General features: G+C 42.7%; 2 protein-coding genes across 4 annotated transcripts in view; one reads left to right on the forward strand and one right to left on the reverse strand.

The window, feature by feature from the left end:
- FANCM (FA complementation group M) overlaps nucleotides 1-5,647 on the reverse strand; it is a 71,422-nt gene extending 65,775 nt beyond the window's left edge. For both annotated transcript variants that reach the window (XM_053595340.1, XM_053595339.1), the window contains exons 1-2: nucleotides 5,054-5,647; nucleotides 3,452-3,624 (exon numbers count right to left, since the gene is read on the reverse strand). In XM_053595340.1, coding sequence (XP_053451315.1) covers nucleotides 3,452-3,624; nucleotides 5,054-5,561 — 681 coding nt within the window. In that variant the 5' untranslated portion in view covers nucleotides 5,562-5,647. The remainder of the gene's footprint in view (nucleotides 1-3,451; nucleotides 3,625-5,053) is intronic.
- Nucleotides 5,648-7,456: 1,809 nt separating this feature from the next.
- Nucleotides 7,457-25,170, forward strand: FKBP3 (FKBP prolyl isomerase 3). 2 transcript variants are annotated; one of them, XM_053595363.1, is made up of 7 exons: nucleotides 7,457-7,636; nucleotides 11,879-11,980; nucleotides 13,859-13,966; nucleotides 17,897-18,032; nucleotides 19,878-19,945; nucleotides 22,723-22,820; nucleotides 24,827-25,170. In XM_053595363.1, exons 1-7 carry the CDS (start codon nucleotides 7,529-7,531, stop codon nucleotides 24,879-24,881), a joined length of 675 nt encoding a protein of 224 aa, XP_053451338.1. In that variant the 5' UTR covers nucleotides 7,457-7,528; the 3' UTR covers nucleotides 24,882-25,170. The 2 variants fall into 2 exon arrangements, with proteins under 2 accessions (XP_053451338.1, XP_053451339.1); XM_053595364.1 differs by lacking the exon at nucleotides 11,879-11,980 and having other exon boundaries at nucleotides 7,488-7,636.
- The last annotated feature ends 479 nt before the right edge of the window (nucleotides 25,171-25,649 follow it).

Genomic DNA, 25,649 nt, shown 5'->3' on the forward strand with positions numbered 1-25,649 from the left:
AGCAACAGAGTGAGACTCTGTCTCAAAAAAAAAAAAAAAAGAATAAACTGGAGGCATCAATTTACTGGACTTCAAGCTCTACCACAGGGCTATAGTAATGAAGACAGCATGGTATTGGCACAAGAACAAAGGCAAAGACCAATGGATCAGAACAGAGAAGCCAGATGATATAAAACCATCCTCATATTGCCATCTGATCTTTGACAAGGAGGGGAAAAGAATCCCTGTTCAATAGATAGTACTGGGAAAATTGAATAGTCACATGCAGAAGGCTGAAACAGAATCCGCACCTTTCACCATTCACAAAAATTAATTCATGACAGATAGCAGACTTAAACTTAAGGCATGAAACCATAAGAATTATAGAAGAAAATATTTTATTTTTTATTTTTCCTGAGACAGAGTAGTCTCACTTTGTTGCCCCTGGTAGAGTGCCACAACATCACAGCTCACAGCAACCTCAAACTCTTGGGCTTAAGTGATTCTCTTGCCTCAGCCTCCTGAGTAGCTGGTACCATAGGCAACCACCACAACACTTGGCTGTTTTTAGAGATGGAGTCTCCCATCTCCCAGCTCAGGCTGGTCTCAAACTTCTGAGCTCAGGCCTAGGCCTCCCATAGTGCTGGGATTACAGAAGAAAATATTTTAAATACTCTTATAGACATTGGCATAGGCAAAGAATTTATGAGGAAGATTCCAAATGTAATCACAGTAACAAAAAAAATAAATGGGAATTGATAAAATTACAAAACTTCTGCACAGCCAAGGACACAACAGTAGAACAAATAGACAACGTACGGAATGGGAGAAAATATGTGCATGCTATACATCCAATAAGGCCAGGCATGGTGGCTCATGCCTGTAATCCAAGCACTCTGGGAGGAGGAGGCAGGACAACTGCTTGAGGTCAGGAGCTTCAGGCTAGTCTGAGCAAGAGCAAGATCAAGATCTCATCTTTACAGCAAGAAAAACTAGCCAGGTGTGGTGTGTGCACCTGTAGTTCTAGCTACACAAGAAGCTAAGGCAGGATAATCACTTAATCCCCGGTGTTTGAGATTGTAGTGAGCTATGATGGCACCACTGCACCCAGGGGACAGAACAAGACTCTCCAAAAAATAAAAATTAAAAAAAAAAAAAAAAAACACCATCCAATGTCTTCAAATAGTTTTTTTTAAATAAGTACTTCAAATATAAGCTAAATCTGGCAGTGCCTGTGGCTCAGTGAGCAGGGCGCCAGCCCCATGCACCGAGGGTGGCGGATTCGAACCCGCCTCCAGCCAAACTGCAACAAAAGATAAAAATAAAAAAAGCCGGGCGGTGTGGTGGGCGCCTGTAGTCCCAGCTACTTGGGAGGCTGAGGCAAGAGAATCGCTTAAGCCCAAGAGTGTGAGGTTGCTGTGAGCTGTGATGCTAGAGCACTCTACCAAGGGCGACATAGTTAAGACTCTATCAGGTGGCGCCTGTGGCTCAAGGAGTACGGCGCCGATCCCATATGCCAGAGGTGGCGGGTTCAAACCCAGCCCTGGCCAAAAAAAAAAAAAAAAGTTAAGACTCTATCTCAAAAAAAAAAAAAAAAAAAAATCAACTATAAGAAAAATCACAGTTCTCCCTAACACAGATATAATACAATAACATGCAAAGTCCCCAACAGAAACTACTCTACAAATTCACAAACTAGCGTAAAATTTGTGTCTTTGCACTAAATAAAATCAACGTTCCCTTCTCTTTCCCTCTTCTATTCTTACTGTATCATAGTGTATAATGATAATTTCTAAATCTGTATCTACCGCTAAGAACTCTACAGTGAGATCCACACTTTTATCATCTACTGCCTAATAGACATCGAGAGCTGAATTCACCATAGACACCTCAAACTTAACACATCTAAAACTGCACTATCTTTCCACACTCCCTCAAATCTCCTATGCTGCCAGAATGCTCACAATCTACACGGTTTGCTAAGTCTGAATCCTCATCGCACATTCCTCCTGTCCCTCATTAGATGCTCTGCTGTTAGTCCTCTCCCCTCTAATACCTTTCAAATTTTAAGTTCTACCTCAACTATACTTTTTTTCTTTTGAGACAGAGTCTCACTTTTTCACCCTCAGTAGAGTACCATGGCTCACAGCAACTTCAAACTCTTGGGTTCAAGCGATTCTTTTGCCTCAGCCTCCCAAGTAGCTGGGACTATAGGCGCCCACCACAATACCCCACTATTTCTTAGAGAGGAGGTCTTGCCCTGGCTCAGGCTGGTCTCAAACCCCTGAGCTCAGACCATCCGCCCACCTCAGCCTCCCAGAGTGCTAGGTTTATAGGCGTGAGCCACCACGCCCGGCCCACCCATACATTTTTTAATGAGCCTCTACCATCTATATTCCCTACGACCTACAAAGTACATTCAAACTGTTAAGCATAAAATACAGATGCCTTCATGACCCGGCCTTTAAGTAGAAAAGGCAAAGTCCTCCTTAAAAGAAGAGGGAAACAATAACAGTAGGGAGTTGTGGCGGGCGCTACAGTCCCAGCTAAGTGGGAGACGAGGCAGGAGAATCGCTTGAGCCCAGGAGTTGGAGGTTGCTGTGAGCTGTGATCCCATAGCACTCTACCCAGGGCAACAGCTTGAGGCTCTGTCTCAAAAAAAAAAATAAAATAAGGGCGGCACCTGTGGCTCGGTGAGTAGGGCGCCGGCCCCATATGCCGAGGGTGGCGGGTTCGAGCCCAGCCCCGGCCAAACTGCAACAACAACAACAAAAATAGCCAGGCGTTGTGGCGGGTGCCTGTAGTCCCAGCTGCTCGGGAGGCTGAGGCAAGAGAATCGCGTAGGCCCAGGAGTTGGAGGTTGCTGTGAGCCGTGTGACGCCACAGTACTCTACCCGAGGGCGGTACAGTGAAACTCTGTCTCTACAAAAATAAATAAATAAAATAAAATAAAAGAAGAGGGAAACAGAAAAGAAAGTCAATTTCACTTAGTGCAACCACATCCTACCACTTTACTTTATATTTTATTCCTAGAGTACTCAACTAGAAGGCACTGTGTTAGGTATGTTCAGTACCTTATGTCATTTAATCCTAATAACACTAACAGTTAATTATTATTTTATTCAGCTGTCAAAGATGACACTACATATCCACCACCAATCTTTGCATTATTAGTTCCAAAATTCCACCCCTATCTTACTTTAGATAACAGACCCAACCACAGCCAGGCTTTCATGATCCTTATCTGACACGAATAATCATTAGGATAAAAAAGAAAACAACACAGCAGCAACACTGAATTGAATGGATGAATTAAAGTACAGGTATCTCCTACCACCATCTGTTCTGAGATTATAGATGTAAGGTGTTTTATAACAATACTGTCAATAACTTCCACCATTAATAACTATTCTCCAGAATACTCCTTAATAAGATGGTTACACTACAAAACATCATTTAACAAAATTATTACCTGGCAATAAGCATAGTTTCCGAGAGCTTTATGAGCTTCATCGATAACTAAGCACTTTATTTCAACAGCAGGACATACTCCTCTAGAAAGGTCATTTACCATGACCTGAGGTGTAAGAAAAAGGACTCTCTTATTGCACCATATTTCTTTCCTGGTGAGAGCTTGAGTAGACCCTGTAAATAAAAGTGACATTCTAAACTTCAGACTGTTCTCTGTAAAATATCAATAGTCTGGCCTATTTTCAGAATGTACACATGCCTTGGCAATCTGCTTGAGAATAATTTGACAATTCATTGGAATGTTCTCAATTTAAAGCTCTGGTGTGGGGGAAGAGACACAATTATAACCTTGACTCAAACTGTACAAAAGTAAGCATGTACCCAAAACATGCATTAGTACCTCAGTAACACTCTGAAATAAAAAAAATAATAAAGCTCTGATGTGGTCCAAATTCAAAGCTGGCACTTATCTAAGACCACGACTTGATTGTTTTTAGAGGATTCCTACAAAATAGCATAATTTTTTTTTTTTGTTTTTGAGACAGAGCCTCAAGCTGTCACCCTGGGTAGATTGCCATGGCATCACAGCTCACAGCAACTTCCAACTCTTGGGCTCAAGTGATTCTCCTGCCTTCCCCGCCCAAGTAGCTGGGATTACAGGCGCCTGCCACAACGCCCAGCTATTTTTTGGTTGCAGCCGTCATTGTTGTTTGGCAGGCACGGGCTGGATTCGAACCCGCCAGCTCAGGTGTATGTGGCTGGCACCTTAGCCAAGGCGTCCTCAAACTTTTTAAACGGGGCCAATTCACTGTCCCTCAGACTGTTGGAGGGCTGGACTGTGGCTCAGTCGGTAAGGCGCCGGCCTCATATACGGAGGGTAGTGGGTTCAAACCCGGCCCGGCCAAACTGCAACCAAAAAATAGCCGGGCGTTGTGGCGGGCGCCTGTAGTCCCAGCTACTCGGGAGGCTGAGGCAAGAGAATCGCTTAAGCCCAGGAGTTGGAGGTTGCTGTGAGCTGTGTGTGGCCCCTGAACTCTACCCAGGGCCATAAAGTGAGACTCTGTCTCTACAAAAAAAAAAAAAAAAAAAAAAAACTATGAACAAATTTCTATGCACACTGCACATATCTTATTTTGAAGTAAAAAAGAAAACGGGAACAAATTCACACCACTTCGTGTGGCCCGCGGGCCGCAGTTTGATGACGCCTGCTAGCCGCTTGAGCCACAGGCGCCGAGCCAAAATAGCATAATATTTAAATACAAGCAAATTCTTCAACCAGGAAATCCTTCTTGGGAAGGATGCCAAGTAACATCATGTTCGGTTACCCATGGAGTTTACCCATGGAGTATATACACATAATAGCTTCAAAATACTCTGACAAGGCTCGGACGTTCTCTGAAGATTGAATAAAGCAACCCTATTCACCTGTGTTGGACTTGCTTTAAGTATTAACAGATGATGTTTTAAGGGTGGGGATATACGCATAGTGTGGGCTGGGAACTATTGCGCATGGGTGAGGAATTAGCTCAATTTCTATCGGAATGCATACTTTCCCCTGGATACCCAGCTTTTAATTTCAAATTAGCCCATTCGTCTAAGATACCTGTCATCTCGGCCATGTGGGACTGTGGGATACCCATCACCTGGTAGCAAGCCTCGATCTGCTGTGTCACCAAGGGTTTCGTGGGAGCCATGAAGACCACCTTGCCAGAAGGAAACCAGCGGTAGAAATTGTACATCACCACGGCGGCAATAAAGGTCTTTCCCAGCCCAGTAGGCAGACACACCAGCGTGTTGCAGAACAGAGCAGTCCGGGAGATGTGCAGCTGGTAGTCCCGGACCGGGCAATTGGTGGGGTAAATCCACAGGGCGCCAGCTGAGGTACAGAACCCGCCATTCTCTAGACTTAGCTGCCTCTCCGCCTCGTACACCGCGACCAGCAACACATCGTCGTCCGACTCCGGCTGAGCCTCCGCTGTTGCTGGCAAACGCTCCCGGGAGCCGCCAGGGCTCTGAGATTGCTCAGTTCCTGTGCTGCAACCAGAAGCCCCAGAGGATCGGGAAATACTTGAGCCCCACGTCTGGAAAAGTGTTCTTTGCCGTCCTCTCATTTGGCCGACAACTACCAAAGCCTTCACTAAGAAACTGGTAGCTGCAGCAACTCAACTGCCACGGTTCAGAACCCCATCGGTTTCCTTCGGACAAAACTGCAGCAAGACAACCGGACGGCAGCCAGTTGGTTTATCCGGTTGAAAATACCCGCCGCGCAGTTTATGCTGGGAATATGATTGGCTGGTTTCCCGGAAATCCTCGCGGCCAATGACGCATGCGCATTGTTAAGAGTTACTCTATATTTGGTCCCTTTTGCAGTTATTTTATAGACGGTAAATTTGAGTTCCGTTTCCAACAATTAGGTTCGTGTGTCTGGGAGTCATTGTTAATGTGGTAAATCTCTTAAAATGATAAAATAAATTCGAGATCCAGGGACAATGAAATACCCATAATTTTGTGAACTTGACGTTACTGAGCGTCTGATGTGTCCTATTCCTTGTTGGTTGTATTTTTACAACTTTTTTTTTTTTAATTGCAGTTTGGCTGGGGCTGGGTTCGAACCCCCTACCCTCCTCGGTAAATGTGGCCAGCACCCTACTCACTGAGCCACAGGCGCCGCCTGGTTGGTTGTATTTTTAAATCGAATGATGAGGTGAAAAGCAAGGATGTGGAACGAATAATTTGTCTTATTTACCTAGGCTGAGAAAAAAATTTCTTTTTCATTGTATTAGGAGTGGAAACCCATTATTTTAATATTTTTATTGTTTAAAGGAACGTGAATGTGGTCTGGTTCTGTTATTTATTAGAGTTTTTGCTTGTTTGAGGGTTTCTTTTTTTTCTTTTTTTCCCCTTATCTTAGAATTTTTTTAAATGTAAGGCGTTCTGATGTTCCACATTTACATCTTTATTACAAATAAAAGCAGTAAATGTCGGTGTGCAGTCATTCCACTGCAGCCATAGCTTTCTCAGACAATTTGGCTTCTCCACTGTAAACCGGATGACTTTGAGTAACCTCCCTAAACGTGTTTGCTTGTGTACTGAGGAAAAGTACACACACGTGGAGCTGTTATAAGCATTCAGTATGAATATGCCATCCTTATCACCCTCAGTAAGCAGCATCCTGAGTGCAGCTTCATTACTTTGTTTCATTTGTTCAAGTTTCTGAACTGGCTTTTAGACAGACTTTCTCGTGTTTCTATGGGGGGAGGAAAAGAAACAGTTTACATTTAAGTTTCATTTGTGTGGTCTTTAAATGGGCGATCGCGGAAAATGGGTTTGCTCTGATGGACAAGAACTGAGCCAATACAGGTGTGAATTTTAAGGCTATAACTAGATAAAATGAGAGATTAGAATGGAGTCTGTATGCTGCTGTTTTCCTTAAACAGGTTGTAGACAGGACCTTTAAAGGCCTAGTAGCCTGTAGGTAATAAGCCTGGATAATAGCTGGTAAATATCACTCCCGCTAGAGGTCTCCTTACAAGTGGGTCCAATTAAGAGTAAATGACCAGGGCGGCGCCTGTGGCTCAGTGAGTAGGTCGCCGGCCCCATATGCCGAGGGTGTGGCGGGTTCAAACCCAGCCCCGGCCAAACTGCAACAAAAAAAATAGCCGGGCGTTGTGGCGGGCGCCTGTAGTCCCAGCTGCTCGGGAGGCTGAGGCAAGAGAATCGCGTAAGCCCAAGAGTTAGAGGCTGCTGTGAGCCGTGTGACGCCACGGCGCTCTACCCGAGGGCGGTACAGTGAGACTCTGTCTCTACAAAAAAAAAAAAAAAAAAAAAGAGTAGATAACCAGTAGGGGTCTTCCGCTTAGCTGTCTGCCGAGGCCACCTCCGCAAGTTTTTTAACCCGACTTAACAAAGAAGCCCCCATGGCACAGGCTTTACGTCACTCAAGGACAGGCACCAGTGGTGCGGGCCGGAGCACTGGCCCCGCCCCTTGTCCTGCGAGGCTTTTTGCGCCACGCCCAGGGGCGGGGCGATGCCGAACGGAGGCGGGCTGGCTCAGTAAAGCGGTGGCAGCAGGGGGAAGATGGCGGCAGCCCTTCCTCAGCGGGAGTGGACCGTGGAGCAGCTGCGCAGCGAGCAGCTGCCCAAGAAGGACATTATCAAGTTTCTGCAGGACCACGGTTCAGATTCGGTACCAGAGGCGGCGGGGCGGCCGGGTTGGTGCGGCTGAGGGACGCCTCACCCCCCTGGAGATGCCCAAACATTCCGTATCCCTGTGGGCCCCCGCCCTCGCTGTTCCGCGGCCCGTGGCCGGCAAGGCCGGAGCGCCCCGCGTGCGCCTCCCGGGCAGGCCTACTTCCTCGCGGGGAGCACCTTTTATTTTCTGGGGCACGCAGGCTGCAATCTCAGAATTAGAACCTCGTTGGGATCCTTGAGTGTGGGTGGAGGGCATGACAAAAGGGAACTCTTACTTGTTGGGGGCCGAAACGGGAATTGGGTGTGGTGGCCAGGGAATAGTGGGTTGGGTGAGACCCCGGGAGCGGAGTGCCGGCTCCCGGGGAAATGGGATGGGACATATGAAGACTTATGTGGAAACGATGTGTGCATCTTGCTTTTTTCAATAGTCTACTAAATACTGAGCATTAATGCGTGTTAATTTTTTAAAACCCGTAGATTGTGATTTAACTTTTGCTTAAAATATCGACCCGTTATATGACTTTTTCCCTTATATACTTAGGAGAGCTATGTGCGCGCTTCTTCTTGTGCTGTGGTCTTCCATTGTTGTAAACAATCAGACTAAGGAGTTTATTTGGCATTCTTTATACTGTACTCCCTACATTTTTCAGCATAGTCTCCATCTTAACCTTCTGTCTATTGTCCAGCTATTTTTTTGTCCTTCCGAAATTAAGATCATTCGTATCTCTTTTAAATCACTTAACTACTGTACATGTTGTGCACACACCATCCTCCACTTACCAGAATTCGAAACAGCCACCTGAATGTAATTTCTCTACGATTTTTAAAATTCCAAACTTGCATTCATTTTGAGAGGATTCTATTTTATTTTCCCTTGCGGGGGCTGGGGGTCTAAATGGGAAAATACAAGAACTCTCCAACCTCCAGTTTCTTACTGGTGAATCATTATAATACTGGTGGCATCTGTATCTTCATGAAAGAGATAACTCATACAATCATATATAGCAAAAACTGCTCAATTTTTAAGGATACAAGGGTGAAAGACATGATGTGTCAGGGGTCTTAACACCGTTTATCTTCTCTTAAGCCAATGGTATTTCACCTAAATAGAATACGATAGGGATATCATTAACATTTAATGTTTCAGTACTGTACTTCATCAAATTCTTTTTTTTTTTTTTTTTTTTTTTTTGTAGAGACAGAGTCTCACTGCACCGCCCTCCCTACGGCTCACAGCAACCTCTAACTCTTGGGCTTACGAGATTCTCTTGCCTCAGCCTCCCAAGCAGCTGGGATTACAGGCGCGCGCCACAACGCCCAGCTATTTTTCTGTTGCAGTTTGGCCGGGGCTGGGTCCGAACCCGCCACCCTCGGCATGTGTGGCCGGCGCCCTACTCACTGAGCCACAGGCGCCGCCCATCAAATTCTTATAAAACAAATCATCCCAATGTGGAATCTAACGTGAAACTGGCCCAAGTGGGACAATTTCAAGACACTAGGATTATCAGAATATTTTTGTAGCATATTAATCCTTTAAATGTATGTTCTTTGGGGATCATTCACATACTTACAGCTGTATTTGACAATTATTTTATTGATCTTAAAATATCTAGGAGAAGTCTATATTTGGGATTTTTTAAGGGAGGAACCTTGCTAAATAAATCACAAGAGTGCTAAAGCCACTGATCTTTGATTTAGTCAACTTTAATCTCCTTTCTCCATCAGCTGTTTGTTAATCGTTTAGAACATTAAGAAGGGACGAGAAAAAGCAAAAGATAAAATATACAATACAGATAGAAAAACTGCCTTATCAAAAACTTAGAAGATGCTAAAGGACAACTTTAAGAAAGTAACAAAATGACGGAGTCAAGTAGGGACAAGTGAGAAAAGGAAGCAAAATAGAGGGAAACAAAGATGTTATTCAAACCCTCACATGACATGATTTGAGATGAAAATATATTATGCAGCTCGGCACCTGTAGCACAGTGGTTACAGAGCCAGCCACATACACCGAGGGTGGCGGGTTCGAAACCACCCCAAGCCAGCTAAACAACAATGACAACTATAACAAAAAAAATAGTTGGGTGTTGTGGCAAGCGCCTGTGGTCCCAGCTACGTGGAAGGCTGAAGGAGAATCACTTGAGCCCACAAGTTGGAGGTTGCTATGAGCTGTGATGCCACGGCACTCTACCAAGGGTGACATGGTAAAACTGTGTCTCAAAAAAAAAAAAATATATATATATAATGACTTGATATTTTAGAAGTAGTATTTCAATGCCCACCAGCCAATGTAGCAGTATTATATTTGAGAGAAAAGGAATTATGTTGTTAACCTTAAGTTAACAATTTTAGGCTAGGTGTGGTGGCTGTAATCCTAGTGCTGTGGGGAGGCCAGAGCAAGAGGATTGCTGGAGCTTGGGAGACCAGCCTGAGCAAAAGTGAGACCCCCTCTCTACTAAAAACTATCCCGGCATGGTAGCACACACCTGTCGGGCCAGGTACTTGGGAGGCTGAGGCAAGAGGATTGCTGGAACTAAGTAGTTGGAGGTTGCTGTGAACTATGATGGCACAGCACTCTACCCAGAATGACAAAGTGAGACTCTGTCTCAAAAAAAAAAAAAAAAAAAATAGAAAACTTAACCAGGCCTGGTGGTACATACCTATAGTCCCAGTTACTTGGTAGGTTGAGGCAGAAGGATCATTTGAAACCAGGAGTTTGAGATTGCAGTGAGCTACAATGATGCCACTGCACTCTAGCCAAGGTAGCAGAGTGGGACTGTCTCCAAAGAAGAACATCAGTAAATACATTATTAATCATAATAGTAAATATATATTTTACTTATATATATTTATATATTTTGTCATAGGACTCATCATTGTAGTCTGGGTGAAATGGCTCACACCTGTAATCCTAGCACTGTAGGAGGCCAAGGTGGGTAGATTGCTGGAACTGAGGAGTTTAAGACCAGCCTAAGCAAGAGAAACCCTGTTTCTAATAAAAATAGAGAAAATTAGGTGGGCCTCGTGGTGGGTGTCTATAGTCTACTTGGTAGCTTGAGGCAGAATGATCATTTGAGACATGGAGGCTAGGGCAGGAGGATCACTTGAACCCAGGAATTTAAGGTTGCTGTGAGCTAGGCTGACTCCAGGGCACTGTAACCTATGAATACGTTGTTATATTTTATCCTTACAGCATCCTTTTGACATAGATGCTGTTTCTTATATTTTACCACAGATATCGAGACTGAGTCTTCAGGAAAGCTTAGTCCCATGTCTAGGGTCAGACAAGTAGAGTTTTAATCTTGATAATATGCTGACAGCCGACACATTTAACTGATACAGTAGAACCTCTGTAAGTTGACCTCCCAAGGGACTGTAACAAACTGGTTAACTTACGGAGGTGGTCAACATAAGGAACTAGGTTTACTGTACTGATATATACATGCATATGTACAATAGCCAGGCATTGTGGCAGGCACCTGTAGTCCCAGCTACTTGGGAGGCTGAGGCAAGAGGATCACTTGAGCCCAAGAGTTTGAGGTTGCTATGAGCTATGACGCCCCAGCATTCTACAAAAAAAAAAGAAAAAAGGAAATTAGGTAAACTTAGGGAGATGATCAGCTAGGGAAGTTCCATTGGTGGCAAAAAGGTTAGAAGAAACCATTATGTCTCATACATAATACTACAGTTCCAGTCTTGTGATTCTTAAAATACCCAGTTTTTTAAGTCTCACTTAGATTTCTTTCTTTTTTTTTTTTTAATTGAGACAGTCTCACTTTGTGGCCCTAGGTAGAGTGTCATGGCATCATAGCTCACAGCAACCTCCAATTCTTGGACTTAAGTGATTCTCTTGCCTCAGTCTCCCAAGTAGTTGGGACTATAGGCACCCTCCACACCCCAGGCTTTTTTGTGTGTGTGTGTTTTTTTTTTTTTTTTGGTAGATACTGGGTCTCACTCTGGCTCTGCCTTAGGCTGGTCTCGAACCTCTGAGCTCAGGGCAATCCACCCACCTCAGCCTCCCAGAATGCTAGGATTATAGGCATGAGCCACCATGCTTGACCTCACTTAGATTTCTTTTTGGTAATGAGTTAGGATAAAAAATATAGTGTTTGTGTGATTTCTTCTCCATGAGCAGTATTAAAAATATTAGTGCTAACATTAGATGATCGTTTTCTAATTTTAGACTCCTCTTACTTGAGGGAAATTATTTTTGACTACCCAACCTTTTTCTTTATAGTTTCTTGCAGAACACAAATTATTAGGAAACATTAAAAATGTGGCCAAGACTGCTAACAAGGACCATTTGGTTACAGCCTATAACCATCTTTTTGAAACTAAGGTGAGTGTTGTTTCATTCCATTAGCCAAATATCATTTTAAAATTTTATCTTCAAAAGGACGTTTTAAATGTATTTATTTGCAGAATATGTTGGAGGTTTTCTGCCTGTAAATTTTCTTAACTGTCATTATAAGGAGATTAGCTGTCAAATCTGCGAGTATGGCAGAATGTTTTGGTATTTTGAAAGGGACTAGATTTTGTAGTTGAAAGTGAGACAACAGGGTGGCGCCTGTGACTCACTGAGTAGGGCGCTGGGCCCCATATACCGAGGGTGGTGAGTTCAAACCCAGCCCCGGCTGAACTGCAACCAAAAAATAGCCGGGCGTTGTGGCGGGCACCTGTAGTCCCAGCTGCTCGGGAGGCTGAGGCAGGAGAATCGCTGAAGCCCAAGAGCTGGAGGTTGCTGTGAGTCCTGTGACGTCATGGCACTCTACCAAGGGTGGTAAAATGAGCCTCTGTCTCTACAAAAAAAAAAAAAAAAGTGAGACAACAAATTCTTAAGGCCACTGACATTATCTGAAGGTCAGTTGCTATTACCAAATTACTTATGAACAGTCGCACTGCATATTAAATGTTATACAGAAAAATTGAGTTCCATTGCATTAATGACTTTGAAGTCTAGTTTAGATTTAGGCTGATCCTTTAGAAAATAAATTTTAAGGTTCCAGCACAGTGGTTACGGCACCAGCCACATACACCAAGGGTGGCGGGTTTGAACCCAGCCCAGGCCAGCTAAACAACAATGACATCTGCAACAAAAAATAGCCGGGTGTTGTGGCGGGCACCTGTAGTCCCAGCTACTTGGGAGGCTGAGGCAAGAGAATAGCTTAAGCCCAAGAATTTGAGGTTGCTATGAGCTGTAACGCCATGGCACTCCCCCAAGGGTGACATAGTGAGACTCCATCTCAAAAAAAAAAAGAAAATAAATTTTAAGAAGTTCTCCAATATTTGCTCACTGTGAAATGACCGTCTTCCATTAGAAAACTAGAAGAGTTTAGAATAGCATTCATATTTCTAACTAAAGAGTTAGAATAGCATTCATATTTCCGAGTCTTAAGTTGGCCTTTCTAAGATCATGGTTCTCCTTTCAGAATTTATATTGTGAACTGGCCCAAGGGTCATGATTATTGGTAAGAATGCTGAACAATATTCCTTTTTGCGCTTAGTTCATTTATTTATAGTTGAGTATATAACCCAGTGATCTCCAACATTTTTGTCACCATGGACCAGTTTCATGGAAGACAATTTTTCCACAGATAATGGGGAATGGTTTTGGGATTTAAAGTACATTACACTTATTGTGCACTTTATTTCTGTTATTACTGTATTTTAATGTACAATTAATTATATAAGCCACTATAATGCAGAATCAGTGGGGGACCCGAGCTTGTTTTCCTGCAACTCGATGGTGCCATCTGGGGGTGATGGGACTCAGTGATGCCCTTAAATGTGTCGCTGTGTCTTCAGCTCCACCTCACAGCATCAGGCATTTAGATTCTCCTAAGCAGCACACAACCTAGATCCCTCACGTGAGCAGTTTACAGTAGGGTTCACGCTCCTATGAGAATGTAAATCCCACCACTTGTCTGACAGGAGGCAGAGCTCAGGTGGTGATGCCAGCAATGGGGGGTGGCTGTAAGTGCAAATGAAGCTGCCCTCACTGGCAAGCCCACAGTCCCCTCCTGCTGTGTGGCCCAGTTCCTAACAGGCCATGGTCAGGTACCAGTCCACAGCCAGGAGTGGGGACCACAAACATACCTATAGTTTTGGTGCAGATATTCGTTTTGTGCAGATGTTTGTTTATGAAGAGACTGAAAATGGAGGTGTCCTTTCTCATTCCTAGTCTGTCATCCCTGATGTTATAATATTCCCCTTACAGCGTTTCAAGGGTACTGAAAGTGTAAGTAAAGTTTCTGAACAAGTGAAAAATGTGAAGCTTAGTGAAGACAAACCCAAAGAAACCAAGTCTGAAGAGACCCTGGATGAGGTTTGTATATAATATTTTCTTGTTTTATTACTTATCTGAATTTCAGAAATAGTGCGCTTTATACAACTAATTCCTCATAGTGGCGGGCAGCACTTTCAGTGAGCCAAACATTGATTTGGAGTATGCCATCTTTTCTTAAAGTGTTCTGGGACAAAATAGGCCTAAACTAGTTCTTTACAATTAGTAGTCTATCCTGTGAAATATTCTGTCTTTGTATGTAATACTACCTTCACATCTGACCAGAGCTTCCGTACTTTCAAAGCTATTTTAAGGTCCTGGTTCTATAGCCAAGTTGGACGGAGTGAAAGAAACATTCTTTTGATTATTTTTAGCTGTTTCTAATGTACACAGTGTCCCTGGCAATAGAAATAATCCAGGCCTGGCTGCAGCTGGGTATGGTTCATTGGTCTCAATTTTCCCAGCCTAGATTTTGTATTTTGGTACAAAGGTTTGAAGAACTAGATGAAATTATTTCTGCAAATGGACCTCTATAGTAAAGCTAAGGACACCTGCTAACAACAGCCTTAGCAGCGCATGATAATCTTACCATTTCTGATAAGTTCACTAAGTATCAGTGATAATAATCTATCTTTAGTTTTATATAGGTATAGCCTATTTATTGGTGAAGATATAGTACTTGGGTATTTGTGGAAAAAGTGTAAGTCCAAGTATAAAATTATAGATGTTTACTAAAGTTAGTTAATTTTGCATGACCTTTTCCTGTAGGTTGAAAAGCACAAATTAATGTTTATGAGAATATACACATAAAAAGCAGTTTTCAAGTACTATAAAATTAATATTTGATAACTGTTCTGTTGAGTAGCTACGAGGAAAATAGATTGATGACTACTAAAGGGTTTAGATGCAACTGGCAACATACTTTACCTTTCAGAAAATTAGAAAGAGGATAATATTACCAGTCAGATGTATATCATTAAGGATGAGAAGAGTTTACAGCCAGGTGCAGTGGCTCACACCTATAATCCTAGCACTCTGGGTGACTGAGGCAGATGGATTGCTTGAGCTCAGGAGTTCAAGACTAGCCTAAGCAAGAGTGAGACCCTGATTCTAAAAACAGCCGGGTGTTGTGGCGGGCACCTGTAAGTCCTAGCTACTTGGGAGGCTGAGGCAAAAAGATTGCTTGAGTCCAAGAGTTTCAGGTTGCTGTGAGTTATGACACCCCAGCACTCCCCTGAGGGCAACAACTTAAGATTGTCTCAAAAAAAAAAAAAGGCTTGGTGCCCATAGCACAGTAGTAACAGTGCCAGCCACATACACCAAGACTGGTGGGTTCAAACCCAACCTAGGCCAGCTAAACAACAGTGACAACTGCAACAAATAATAGCCAGGTGTGGTGGATGCCTGTAGTCCCAGCTACTTGGGAGGCTGAGGCAAGAGAATCGCTTAAGCCCAAGAGTTTCTGGTTGCTGTGAGCTGTGACGCCACAGCACTCTACCAAGGGTGACATACTGAGACTCTGTCTCAAAAAAAGGAAGGAAGGAAGGAATTAAAAGACAAGTTCATAAGGGCTTGGAAGGGTCTCTAAGTATTATTTAAGACCTCTTTTCATTTAACTGGCCAGCTTGAGCCCATTTATATGCTTTATCTTCTTAGCACCCTAGATTCCGTAGCCTCTTGTCCAACTCATGCTTTGGGACTGGACAATAAGCATTATAAAGGGACACATAATCATAAATTCATGTTTAATATCAACCAAGCCTTTTTTTTTTTTTTTTTTTAGTTTCACTGTCTCTCAGCAACATTTATACCAGCAGTTCTCACACTGTGAGTCGTGACCCCTTTGTAACAATGAACATACATTGCGGCATTAGGAACGTTGAGAACCACTGCTTTATACCATCCCTCACCAGATTCCCCATCACATCACCCAAACAAACTACTTAACATTTTCTCACCAATTCTCAGTTGCTTCTTACTCCCTTCTTAGTGCCTGTGTAATGTGAATGTCTAAGTAATAACCTGTTCCCTTCAGCTTTAGACAGCAGCTTAAAAGTTGTCTAAATCTTTGGCTCTCCTTTTCTTTTCATGTATCTTTCAGGACTAATGCCCTCACTTCTTTTTCAAGTCTATTCTTTTTCCATTTTTAAGCATTCCAAGGCAGGTCTCAGACCTGGTATGTTGGGAAAGTTGCTCGTTCAGCCCCAAAATGGCTACTTTAAGAAGCTTCCTGAAACAATACTTTGCAAAGCATACCTTGCCCAAAAATCTTCAGTAATTCTGTGCTGTCTGGAACTTGAGTATTCAACAAGCTAGTCACTAGCCATATGTGGCTATTGAACACTTTTGCTAGTTTGAACTGAAATGTTTTGTTTTTGTTTTTTTCAGAGACAGAGTCTCACTTTGTCGCCTCTGGTAGAGTGCTGTGGCATCACAGCTCACAGCAACCTCCATCTCTTGGGCTTAGGCGATTCTCTTGCCTCAGCCTCCTGAGTAGCTGGGACCACAGGCGCCCACCACAGTGCCCGGCTATGTTTTGTTTGCAGTTTGGCTGGGACCCAGTTCGAACCCACGACCCTCACTATATAGGGCTGGCCCCCTACTCACTGAGCCATAGGCACCGCCCCAAACTGAAATGTTTTAAGTGTAAAATACGCAGTTAGTTTCAAGGGCTTACTATTTTTTTTTTCAAGGGTGTAAAATATCGCACTTATTTTTTATTTTGATTACAGGTTAAAATGATATTATTTTGGATGATTTAAATGACTTTTTTTTTTTTTTTTTGGAGACAGAGTCTCACTTTGTGCTGTGGCATCATAGCTCACAGCAACCTCAAACTCTGGGGCTCAAGCAATTCTCTTGCCTCAGCCTCCCAAGAAGCTGGGACTGCAGGTGCCCACCAAAATGCCTGGCTATTTTTAGAGATGGGGGTCTGACTCTTGCTCAGGCTGGTCTCGAACTTGTGAGCTCAGGCAGTCCACCCACCTTGGCCTCCCAGAGTGCTGGGATTATAGGTTGAGCCACCATGCCTGGCCCCAGCATAATCTTTTTTTTTTTTTAAATATTTAATTTTGTTTTAGAGATGAGGTCTCACTTTGCTGCCCAAGCAGGACTCGAACCCCTGGGTTCACTCAGCACTCAGCCTCTGCCTCCCTCCACATCTGGCTAATTTAAAAAAAAAAAAATTTTGTTTTTGTTTTTGTTTTTCCTTTTTTACTCGGGAGGTTCTGGCAAGAGAATCGCTTAAGCCCAAGAGTTTCAGGTTGCTGTGAGCTGTGACGCCAAGGCATTTTACCGAGGGTGACATAATGAGACTCTCTGTCTCAAAAACAAACAAAAAAAAAGGCGGTGCCTGTGGCTCAGTGGGTGGGGCGCTGGCCCCATATGCCAAGGATGGTGGGTTCAAACCCAGCCCTGGCCAAACTGCAACAAAAAAAGAGTCAGTAGCCAGGCGTTGTGGAGAGCGCCTGTAGTCTCAGCTGCTCTGGAGGCTGAGGCAAGAGAATCGCATAGGCCCAAGAGCTAGAGGTTGCTGTGAGTCCTGTGACATCATGGCACTCTACCAAGGGCAGTAACGTGAGACTCTGTCTCTACAAAAAAAAAAAAAAATAGTCAGGCATTGTGGTGGGCGCTTGTAGTCCCAGCTACTCGGGAGCCTGAGGCAAGAGAATCGCCTAAGCCCAGGAGTTGGAGGTTGCTGTGAGCTATGACACTACAGCACTCTACTGAGGGTGATAGAGTTAAAAAAAAAGAATTTTTTGTTTTCCAAAGAAGCTGGAAGTTGTTTGAAATTATAGATGTGTAAGTTACTGGTGTTCACATCATAATCTTGAAATAAAAAACTTAACTCACACAGGTGGACAAGAGGTAAAACAGTTTGTAAACTCTATGACCCAACTCTAGTCACTGTTGGCTATATATTCTCTTTGTCATTCTTCTAAAGGACATGAATTAATTTTGTTTTGGTTTTAGGGTCCACCAAAGTATACAAAATCTATTCTTAAAAAAGGAGATAAAACCAACTTTCCCAAAAAGGGAGATGTTGTTCACTGCTGGTATACAGGAACACTACAGGATGGAACTGTTTTTGATACTAATATTCAGACAAGTAAGGCTCAATCTAATCTTATCTTTTCGGCTTAAAGACACTGCAAAATAATTGTGTGGCAGGTTGATTTGTGGTTGGCATTGTCTCTTTCTTGACCATCACCTACTTTTTTCCAAATGTCTTTTATACTTATGATTTCCTTCAATGAGGTCTTTGTTTACTGGTCATTGGCTAGCTAAAGACTTCTTAGTCTTTAGAAAGCAAAAATGGCCAGGTGCCATGGCTTACTCCTGTAATCCTAGCACCCTGGGAGGCCAAGGCAGGTGGGTTGCCTGAGCTCACAGGTTCAAGACCAGTCTGAGCAAGAGCAAGACTCTAAAAAAAATAGCCAAGCGTTGTAGTGGGTGCCTGTAGTCTCAACCACTTGGGAGGCTGAGGCAAGAGGATCACTTCAGCCCAAGAGTTTGAGGTTTCTGTGAGCTTTGACATGACAGCACTTTACAGAGGGTGACAAAATAAGACTATGTCTCAAAAAAAAGAGGCTTGGCACCCAGTGCTCAGTGGTTAGGGCACCAGCCACATGCACCAAGGCTTGTGGGTTCAAATCTGGCCTGAGCCTGCTAAACAAACAAAAAAATAACTGAGCATTGTAGCAGGCACCTATAGTCCCATCTACTTGGGACTATAGCTGTGAGCTGTGACACCATAGCACTCTACAAAGGGCAACATAGTGAGACTCTGTCTCAAAATATAAAAAAATTAAAATAAAATTTTTTTAGAAAAGAGCAAATATAAGGAAGGCTGGTCTAAACTTGGTTAATGTCCCAAAGTTAAGCTTTAGTATTAGTATTTTATTTTTTGAGACAGTCTCACTATGTCGCCCTTGGTAGAGTGCCATGGCATCACAGACTCTTGGGCTCAAGTGATTCTCTTGCCTCGGCCTCTCAAGTAACTGGTACTACAGGCACTTGCCAGCTATTTATTTTGTCGCAGTTGTCATTGTTGTTTAGCTGGCCTGGGCATGTTCAAACCCACCACCCTCAGTACATGTGGCAGGCGCCGCAACCACTGTGCTACAGACACTGAGCCAAGTATTAGTATTTCTTTTTTTTTTTTTTTTCTTGAGACAGAGTCTCACTATGTCGCCCTTGGTACAATGCCGTGGTGTCACAACTCACAGCAACCTCAAACTCTTAGGCTTGTGTGATTCTCTTGCCTCAGCCTCCCAAGTAGCTGGGACTATAGGCGCCTGCCACAATGCCCAAGTATGTTTTTTGTTGCAGTTTTCGTTGTTTAGCAGGCCAGCGCGGAGCTCAAACCCGCCACCCTCGGTGTACGTGGCTGGCATCCTTACTCACTGAGCTACAGGTGCCAAGCCAAGTATTAGTATTTAAATAGAAAAGACAGAGTAGGCCAAGGACAGTGACTACTTCTGTAATCCTAGCATTCTGGGAGGCCAAGGCAGGTGAATTTCCTGAGCTCACTGGTTCCAGACCAGCCTTAGACCTCTCTAAAAACAGCCGGGCATTGTGGTAGGTGGCTGTAGTCCCACCTACTTGGTAGGCTGAGGGAAGAGAATTGCTTGAGCCTAAGAATTTGAGGTTGCTGTGAGCTGTGACACCATGGCACTCCACTGAGAGTGACAAAGTGAAACTGTCTCAAAAAAAAAGAAAAGGTAGAGTAGTTTGCTATTTTAGTGGTATATGTATAAGGGGTCCCACCCTTTTACCCTTTTAAAAGCCCTATAATTATTTTAATATCTGGAATTTTCTTTGTGAATTACCTGGCTTTCTAAATTTTTCTTTCTTTTCAAATACAAAGTATAATTATTCTGAAATTAATAATATAGTTAAACTGTATTTTTCCATTAGAACTTAATATCTTACAGGAAAATCCGTTTTACAGGTTCGAAGAAGAAGAAAAATGCCAAGCCTTTAAGTTTTAAGGTTGGAGTAGGCAAAGTTATCAGAGGAGTAAGTAAAGAATGGCGGTGAATCTGTAGCTACTCTGGCATGTGCTGCTTGTGACGTGGTGGTGTAAAAAATCAGGATGAGGGATATGATGAAAGATCAATCTGTGGATCATCTGCGGTGAGGAGATCTGGCACAGTTTCCCCATCTATAAAATGAAGGCAGTACTGCCTACCTCAGCGTTTTTATATTAAGTGAACATAACTTAAAGCACCTGATATAGCAAGGACTTATATATTCCTTCCATGTTTACCCCCGTTCTTTTTCTTCATAAAGTAATTCTTTGCCATAATTTTTGGCCCAAGAGTCTTATAAAATATTATATAGCTGTTGTATGTAACCACTTATATATATTCAGGTAAGGTAAAGTATCTGTTCTGCTGAAGCATAGAAGTAGGAGTTTCTGTCGTCTTCTCACCTCTTATAACCTGGGCTCCAACCCAGAAAATCATTCAAACATAAGCATGTTTTTACCATGTATTATATGTGAGTGATAACCAAAGCAAACTTTAAGAGGGTAAGTTAGTTAGGCTTGAGCTGTGGTGACCATTACAATGTACAGGAGGAGCTAAAGAGGATGGCAGATTGTCAGCTTTGCTGAATCGAGTTTTCATGCAAGGGCTCGCCCATTGTTTGTTTTAAATCATCTTAGTGGCCAGGTTCAGTAGCTCATGTCTACCTATAGTCTTAGCACTTTGGGAGGCTGAGATAGAACTACTTGAGGCCAAGAGTTTAAGAACAGTCTGAGAAACAAAGAGAACCTATTTCTACAAAAAATAAAAAAATTAGCTGGGCAAGGTGTGCATCTGTAGTCCTACCTATTTGGGACCATCGCTTGAGCCCAGGAGTTCCAAGTTGCAGTGAAATACTGCACTGCAGCCTGAGTGACAGAGTGAAACTTGTTCTCTAAAAACAAAATAAACAAATTGTGATTACGCAGAACATCAAGTATTTTTAACTGAAGTTAAGTGCCTATTTATAAATGCAGTTCTAGGCTTGGTGCCTGTAGCTCAGCGGCTAAGGCACTGGCCACATGAACCAGGGCTGGCGGGTTCGAACAGGGCCCAGGCCTGCCAGACAACAACAACAAAATAGCCGCTGGTGGGTGGCGCCCATGGCTCAAAGGAATAGGGCGCTGGCCCCATATACCGGAGGTGGTGGGTTCAAACCCAGCCCCGGCCAAAAACTGCAAAAAAAATTGCTGCTATCGCTGGGCCTATAGCTCAGTGGCTAGGGCGCCAGCCACATACACCAGAGCTGGCGGATTCAAATCCAGCCCGGGTCTGCCAAGCAACAATGGCAACTGCAACCAAAAAATAGATACTCTGTCTCAATATATAAATAAATAAATAAATAAATAAATGTAGTTCTAAGAACTCTCAGTATAATATTCTTTGTACTATGGGGTCAAGCAATCAAATCCAGAGTCTAAAACAATATAAAACATGTTCACACTTAAAAGTTTAGTTGAGCATCACTGTTGTGCTATTTTTTTTTTATTTCTGTATTTGGATTCTGATGAATATTTTTCTAGCCCACCATATTCTTTTTTTTTTTTTTTTTAAACAGAGTCTCACTATGTCTCCTTTCATAGAGTACTGTGGCATCACAGCTCACAGCAACCTCAAACTCTTAGGCTCAAGCAATTCTCTTGCCTCAGCCTCCAGAGTAGCTGGGACTATAGGCACCTGACACAATGCCCAACTATTTTCTTTGTTGCAGTTGCCATTATTGTTTTTTAGCTGGTCTGGCCTGGGTTTGAACCCACCAGCCTCGGTGTATGTGGCCAGCGTCATGATCACTGCTCCACGCACCAAGCCACCCACCATATTCTGAATTTCCACATGTGACAGATCTAACTTTATCCCTTGAGCTTTATGTGATTTTTTTTTTTTTGAGACAGTCTCACTATGTCACCCTCAGTAGAGTGCTGTGACAACACAGCTGACAGCAACCTCGAACTCTTGGGCGTAAGCAATTCTCTTGCCTCAGCTTCCTAAGTAGCTGAGACTACAGGCACCTGCCACAACACCAGGCTATTTTTTGTTGTTGTTGTTGTTGTTGTCATTGTGATTTAGCAGGCCAAGGCTGGATTTGAACCCACCAGGCCCCGTGTATGTGTCTGGCGCCCTAACCACTGATGGGCACCGAACCTGCAACTGGCTTTTTTCAAGACCCCAACTTGTTAAAAAAAAAAAAAAAAAGGGAACAAAAAATGGAGAGGCAATCTAGAAGCCTTTGTCATTTCTTTGAAGGAGTTTTACCTTTTATAAAAGATCTTGAATGTGCTAACTTTTTTCTTTTGGTATACCATCATGACTCCACTATTATAACTTGGTAATCTTAAAACAGTTTTAGAGTAAGTACTTGCTAGTATATTTTTTTTTCTTCTAAGTCTCTGTTAACCTTGCCACAGTTGAAAAAATTGAAGACACAGCTACTGGGGAGGCTAAGGCAAGAGAATCGCCTGGGCCCAGGAGCTGGATGTTGCTGTGAGCTGTGATGGCACAGCACACTACCCAGGGCAATAAAGTGAGACTCTGTCTCTACAAAAAAAAAAAAGAAAGAAAGAAAAAAATTAAAGACAAAGATCTAGGGACTCATCCAAGGACATTACCTTAGGAATGTGAAATAGTGGAATTTGAAATGTGAATATCTTAGGAAAGAGTAAAATTCAATAACAATGCTTTATATTATCTATATTTTTTTTCTTGACTCGTCTGGTGTTGCATGTAATTTTTGCAAAATGTCATTAATTTTCATTTTGTTCTTGCCTTTAGTGGGATGAAGCACTTCTGACTATGAGTAAAGGAGAAAAAGCTCGACTGGAGATTGAACCAGAATGGGCTTATGGAAAGAAAGGACAGCCTGATGCCAAGTATCCTTTTTGTCCTTTCCTCATTACCTTTCTTTATCCTTCTTTCAACTGTGACATTGAAAGGCAAATTTTTTTTTTTTTTTTTAGACAGTCTTCACTCTGTCGCCCAGGGTCGAGTGCCATTGTGTCATAGCTCACACCAACCTCAAACTCTTGAATTCATGTGGACTTCTTGCCTCAGCCTCCCCAGGCTAGTTTTTCTATTTTTAGTTGCTCAGGCTGGTCTGGAATTCGTGAGCTCAAGTAATCCACCCACCTCAGGCTCCCAGAGGGTTAGGATTATAAGCTTGAGCCACAATGCACGGCCTGAAAGGCAATTCTTAAATGTTTCAAAGTTTTACTTCTGGAAGTTATGTGTCTCAATACAAACTGTAGAAACTAATAAAAATAATTTTATGTTACACATAATTTAAGCAATTAAAGCTGAGAAAAATGGAGCACATGTTGAGGTTTGTAAATTATTAACTGAAGGAGACCATAGGACCAAGTTAGTAAGCATTTATTATTACTACTACTGACAGTAGGCCAGGCATGGTGGCTCACGCCTGTAATCCTAGCACTCTGGGAGGCCGAGGCGGGTGGATTTCCTGAGTTCACAGGTTCAAGACCAGCCTGAGCCAAAGCGAAACATCGTCCCTAAAAGAAAATAGCCAGGCATCGTGGCAGGTGCCTTTAGTCCCAGCTATTCGGGAGGCTGAGGCAAGAGAATTGCTTGAGCCCAAGAGTTTGAGCCTTTACATTTATAACATGAGGTAAAAATAGCTGTCAGCTATGATGCAGCTGCCCTCTACTGAGGGCAACAAAGTGAGGAGATTTTGTCTCAAAAAGAAAAAAAAAATACTACTAATGAAAGTATTTCTAAGTCCAGTTTGAGAACATTAAGAAAAAGTAGGGGCAGCGCCTGTGGCTCAGTGAGTAGGGCGCCAGCCCCATATGCCGAGGGTGGCGGGTTCAAACCCAGCCCCGGCCAAACTGCGACAAAAAAAAAACATAGCCTGGCGTTGTGGCAGGCGCCTGTAGTCCCAGCTGCTCGGGAGGCTGAGGCAAGAGAATCACTTAAGCCCAGGAGTTGGAGGTTGCTGTGAGCTGTGTGACGCCACAGCACTCTACCCGAGGGCGGTACAGCGAGACTCTGTCTCTACAAAAAAAAAAAAAAAGAAAAAGTAGTTACTCCAGACCATTCGGATCAGACCAATCCCAATAGGTAAGTAGGAAAGTAGTTTGTAGTTGTTGTTCATTCCATTCCTGTTAGACCAGTTAGATTAAGTTTGAAAAAGAAATTTTTAAATATCTTTTAAAATTTTCAAATTTTTTGGCAGTACCCATAGCTCAATGGGTATTGCGCCTGCCACATACACCAAGGCTGGCACGTTTGAACCCGACCCAGTCCTGCTAAATGCAACAATGACAGCTGCAATGAAAAAAAAAAAAAAAAAAAAAACAATAAAAATTTTAAAATTTTAAATTTACTTTCTGTAGTCCTATGAATTAAACATACTCTTTTCTTAGCTTATCAAAATCATGACCACTTATAGCTCCCTTTTTTCTCACATGAAACAGCTCAAGACCAATATGATGCACATAAATTGTACCCTTCCCTAAACTTAGATCTTAAAATTCATAGTAAATATCATGTACTACCTCATATAAACTTTAATACAGCATATACATAGACTGGATTGCTTTTTTTTTTTTTTAAGCACTTAGTAGCAGTCTTCATTAACTGGTAGCTAATTTTAGAGTACTAGTAAAGCATCCAGGTAAGAAGGATCCTAGTCCAAGCTCAGCTTTATCTAGTTAGCTTATGTTGTTATGATCTCCATTTATCAGTATAGTTACTCTTAGGAACCTCTATGCTAGTTATATTATTAGCTGAATCAACTACAAAGCTCTTCCCTTTGGGGTTAATGGTAATACTCAGTATACATAATTATAATTTTAGAGTAAGGTTGTTGGGGGTAGGAAAGAGACACTTTTTATCAAATTCGCCTTGACTTTTTCAACAGAATTCCACCAAATGCAAAACTAATTTTTGAAGTGGAATTAGTGGATATTGACTGAAATAGCAGTGATTCATTTCTAAAGACATCAGCAGTGATAAAATTTGGCCTTGAAGAAACTTATGTAACTAAAGCTTGTTACTATTGTAAGGGAAGAGTCAACTGGAAAATTCAAGGAATTAAGTTAAAACTTGTTTACTTATCCCAACTTTTGAGAAATGTTAATCCTTATAAACCCCTGAAATCAAATATTTTACTACAGCTGTGTAAAATATTAGTCAAGGAAAATGTGTTCCTTTTACCTCATGTTATAAATGTAAAGGCTCAATAAACATTTATCCACTGTATTGTTGTGATTTGTTTGGTGTTAAGGTAGTATTGTTCTGACTAGATAATTAAGACTAAGACCTCATCATACCAAGGAGTAACTCAGTAAAACTGTCTAAGCATATCTTTTTTTTTTTTTTTTAAACAGAGTTGCCCTTGGTAGAGGGCTGTGGCATCACAGCTCACAGCAACCTCAAACTCTTGGGCTTAAGCGATTCTCTTGCCTCAGCCTCCCAAGTAGCTAGAACTATAGGCACCTACCACAATGCCCGACTTTTTTGTTGTTGTTGTTAACTGCAGTTGTTTAGCCGTTACTCAGCTGGCCTGGCTGGGTTCGAACCTACCACCCTCAGTGTATGTGGCTGGTGCCGTAACCACTGTGCTGCCAAGGCCAAGCCAGGGACACTCATCTTAAAATGTTTAAATATTCCTGTACAGGGGCGGCACCTGTGGCTCAGTTGGTAAGGCGCCGGCCCCATATACTGAGGGTGGCGGGTTCAAA

This window comes from Nycticebus coucang, chromosome 6 (assembly GCF_027406575.1).
Source record: "Nycticebus coucang isolate mNycCou1 chromosome 6, mNycCou1.pri, whole genome shotgun sequence".
NCBI lineage: Eukaryota > Metazoa > Chordata > Mammalia > Primates > Lorisidae > Nycticebus > Nycticebus coucang.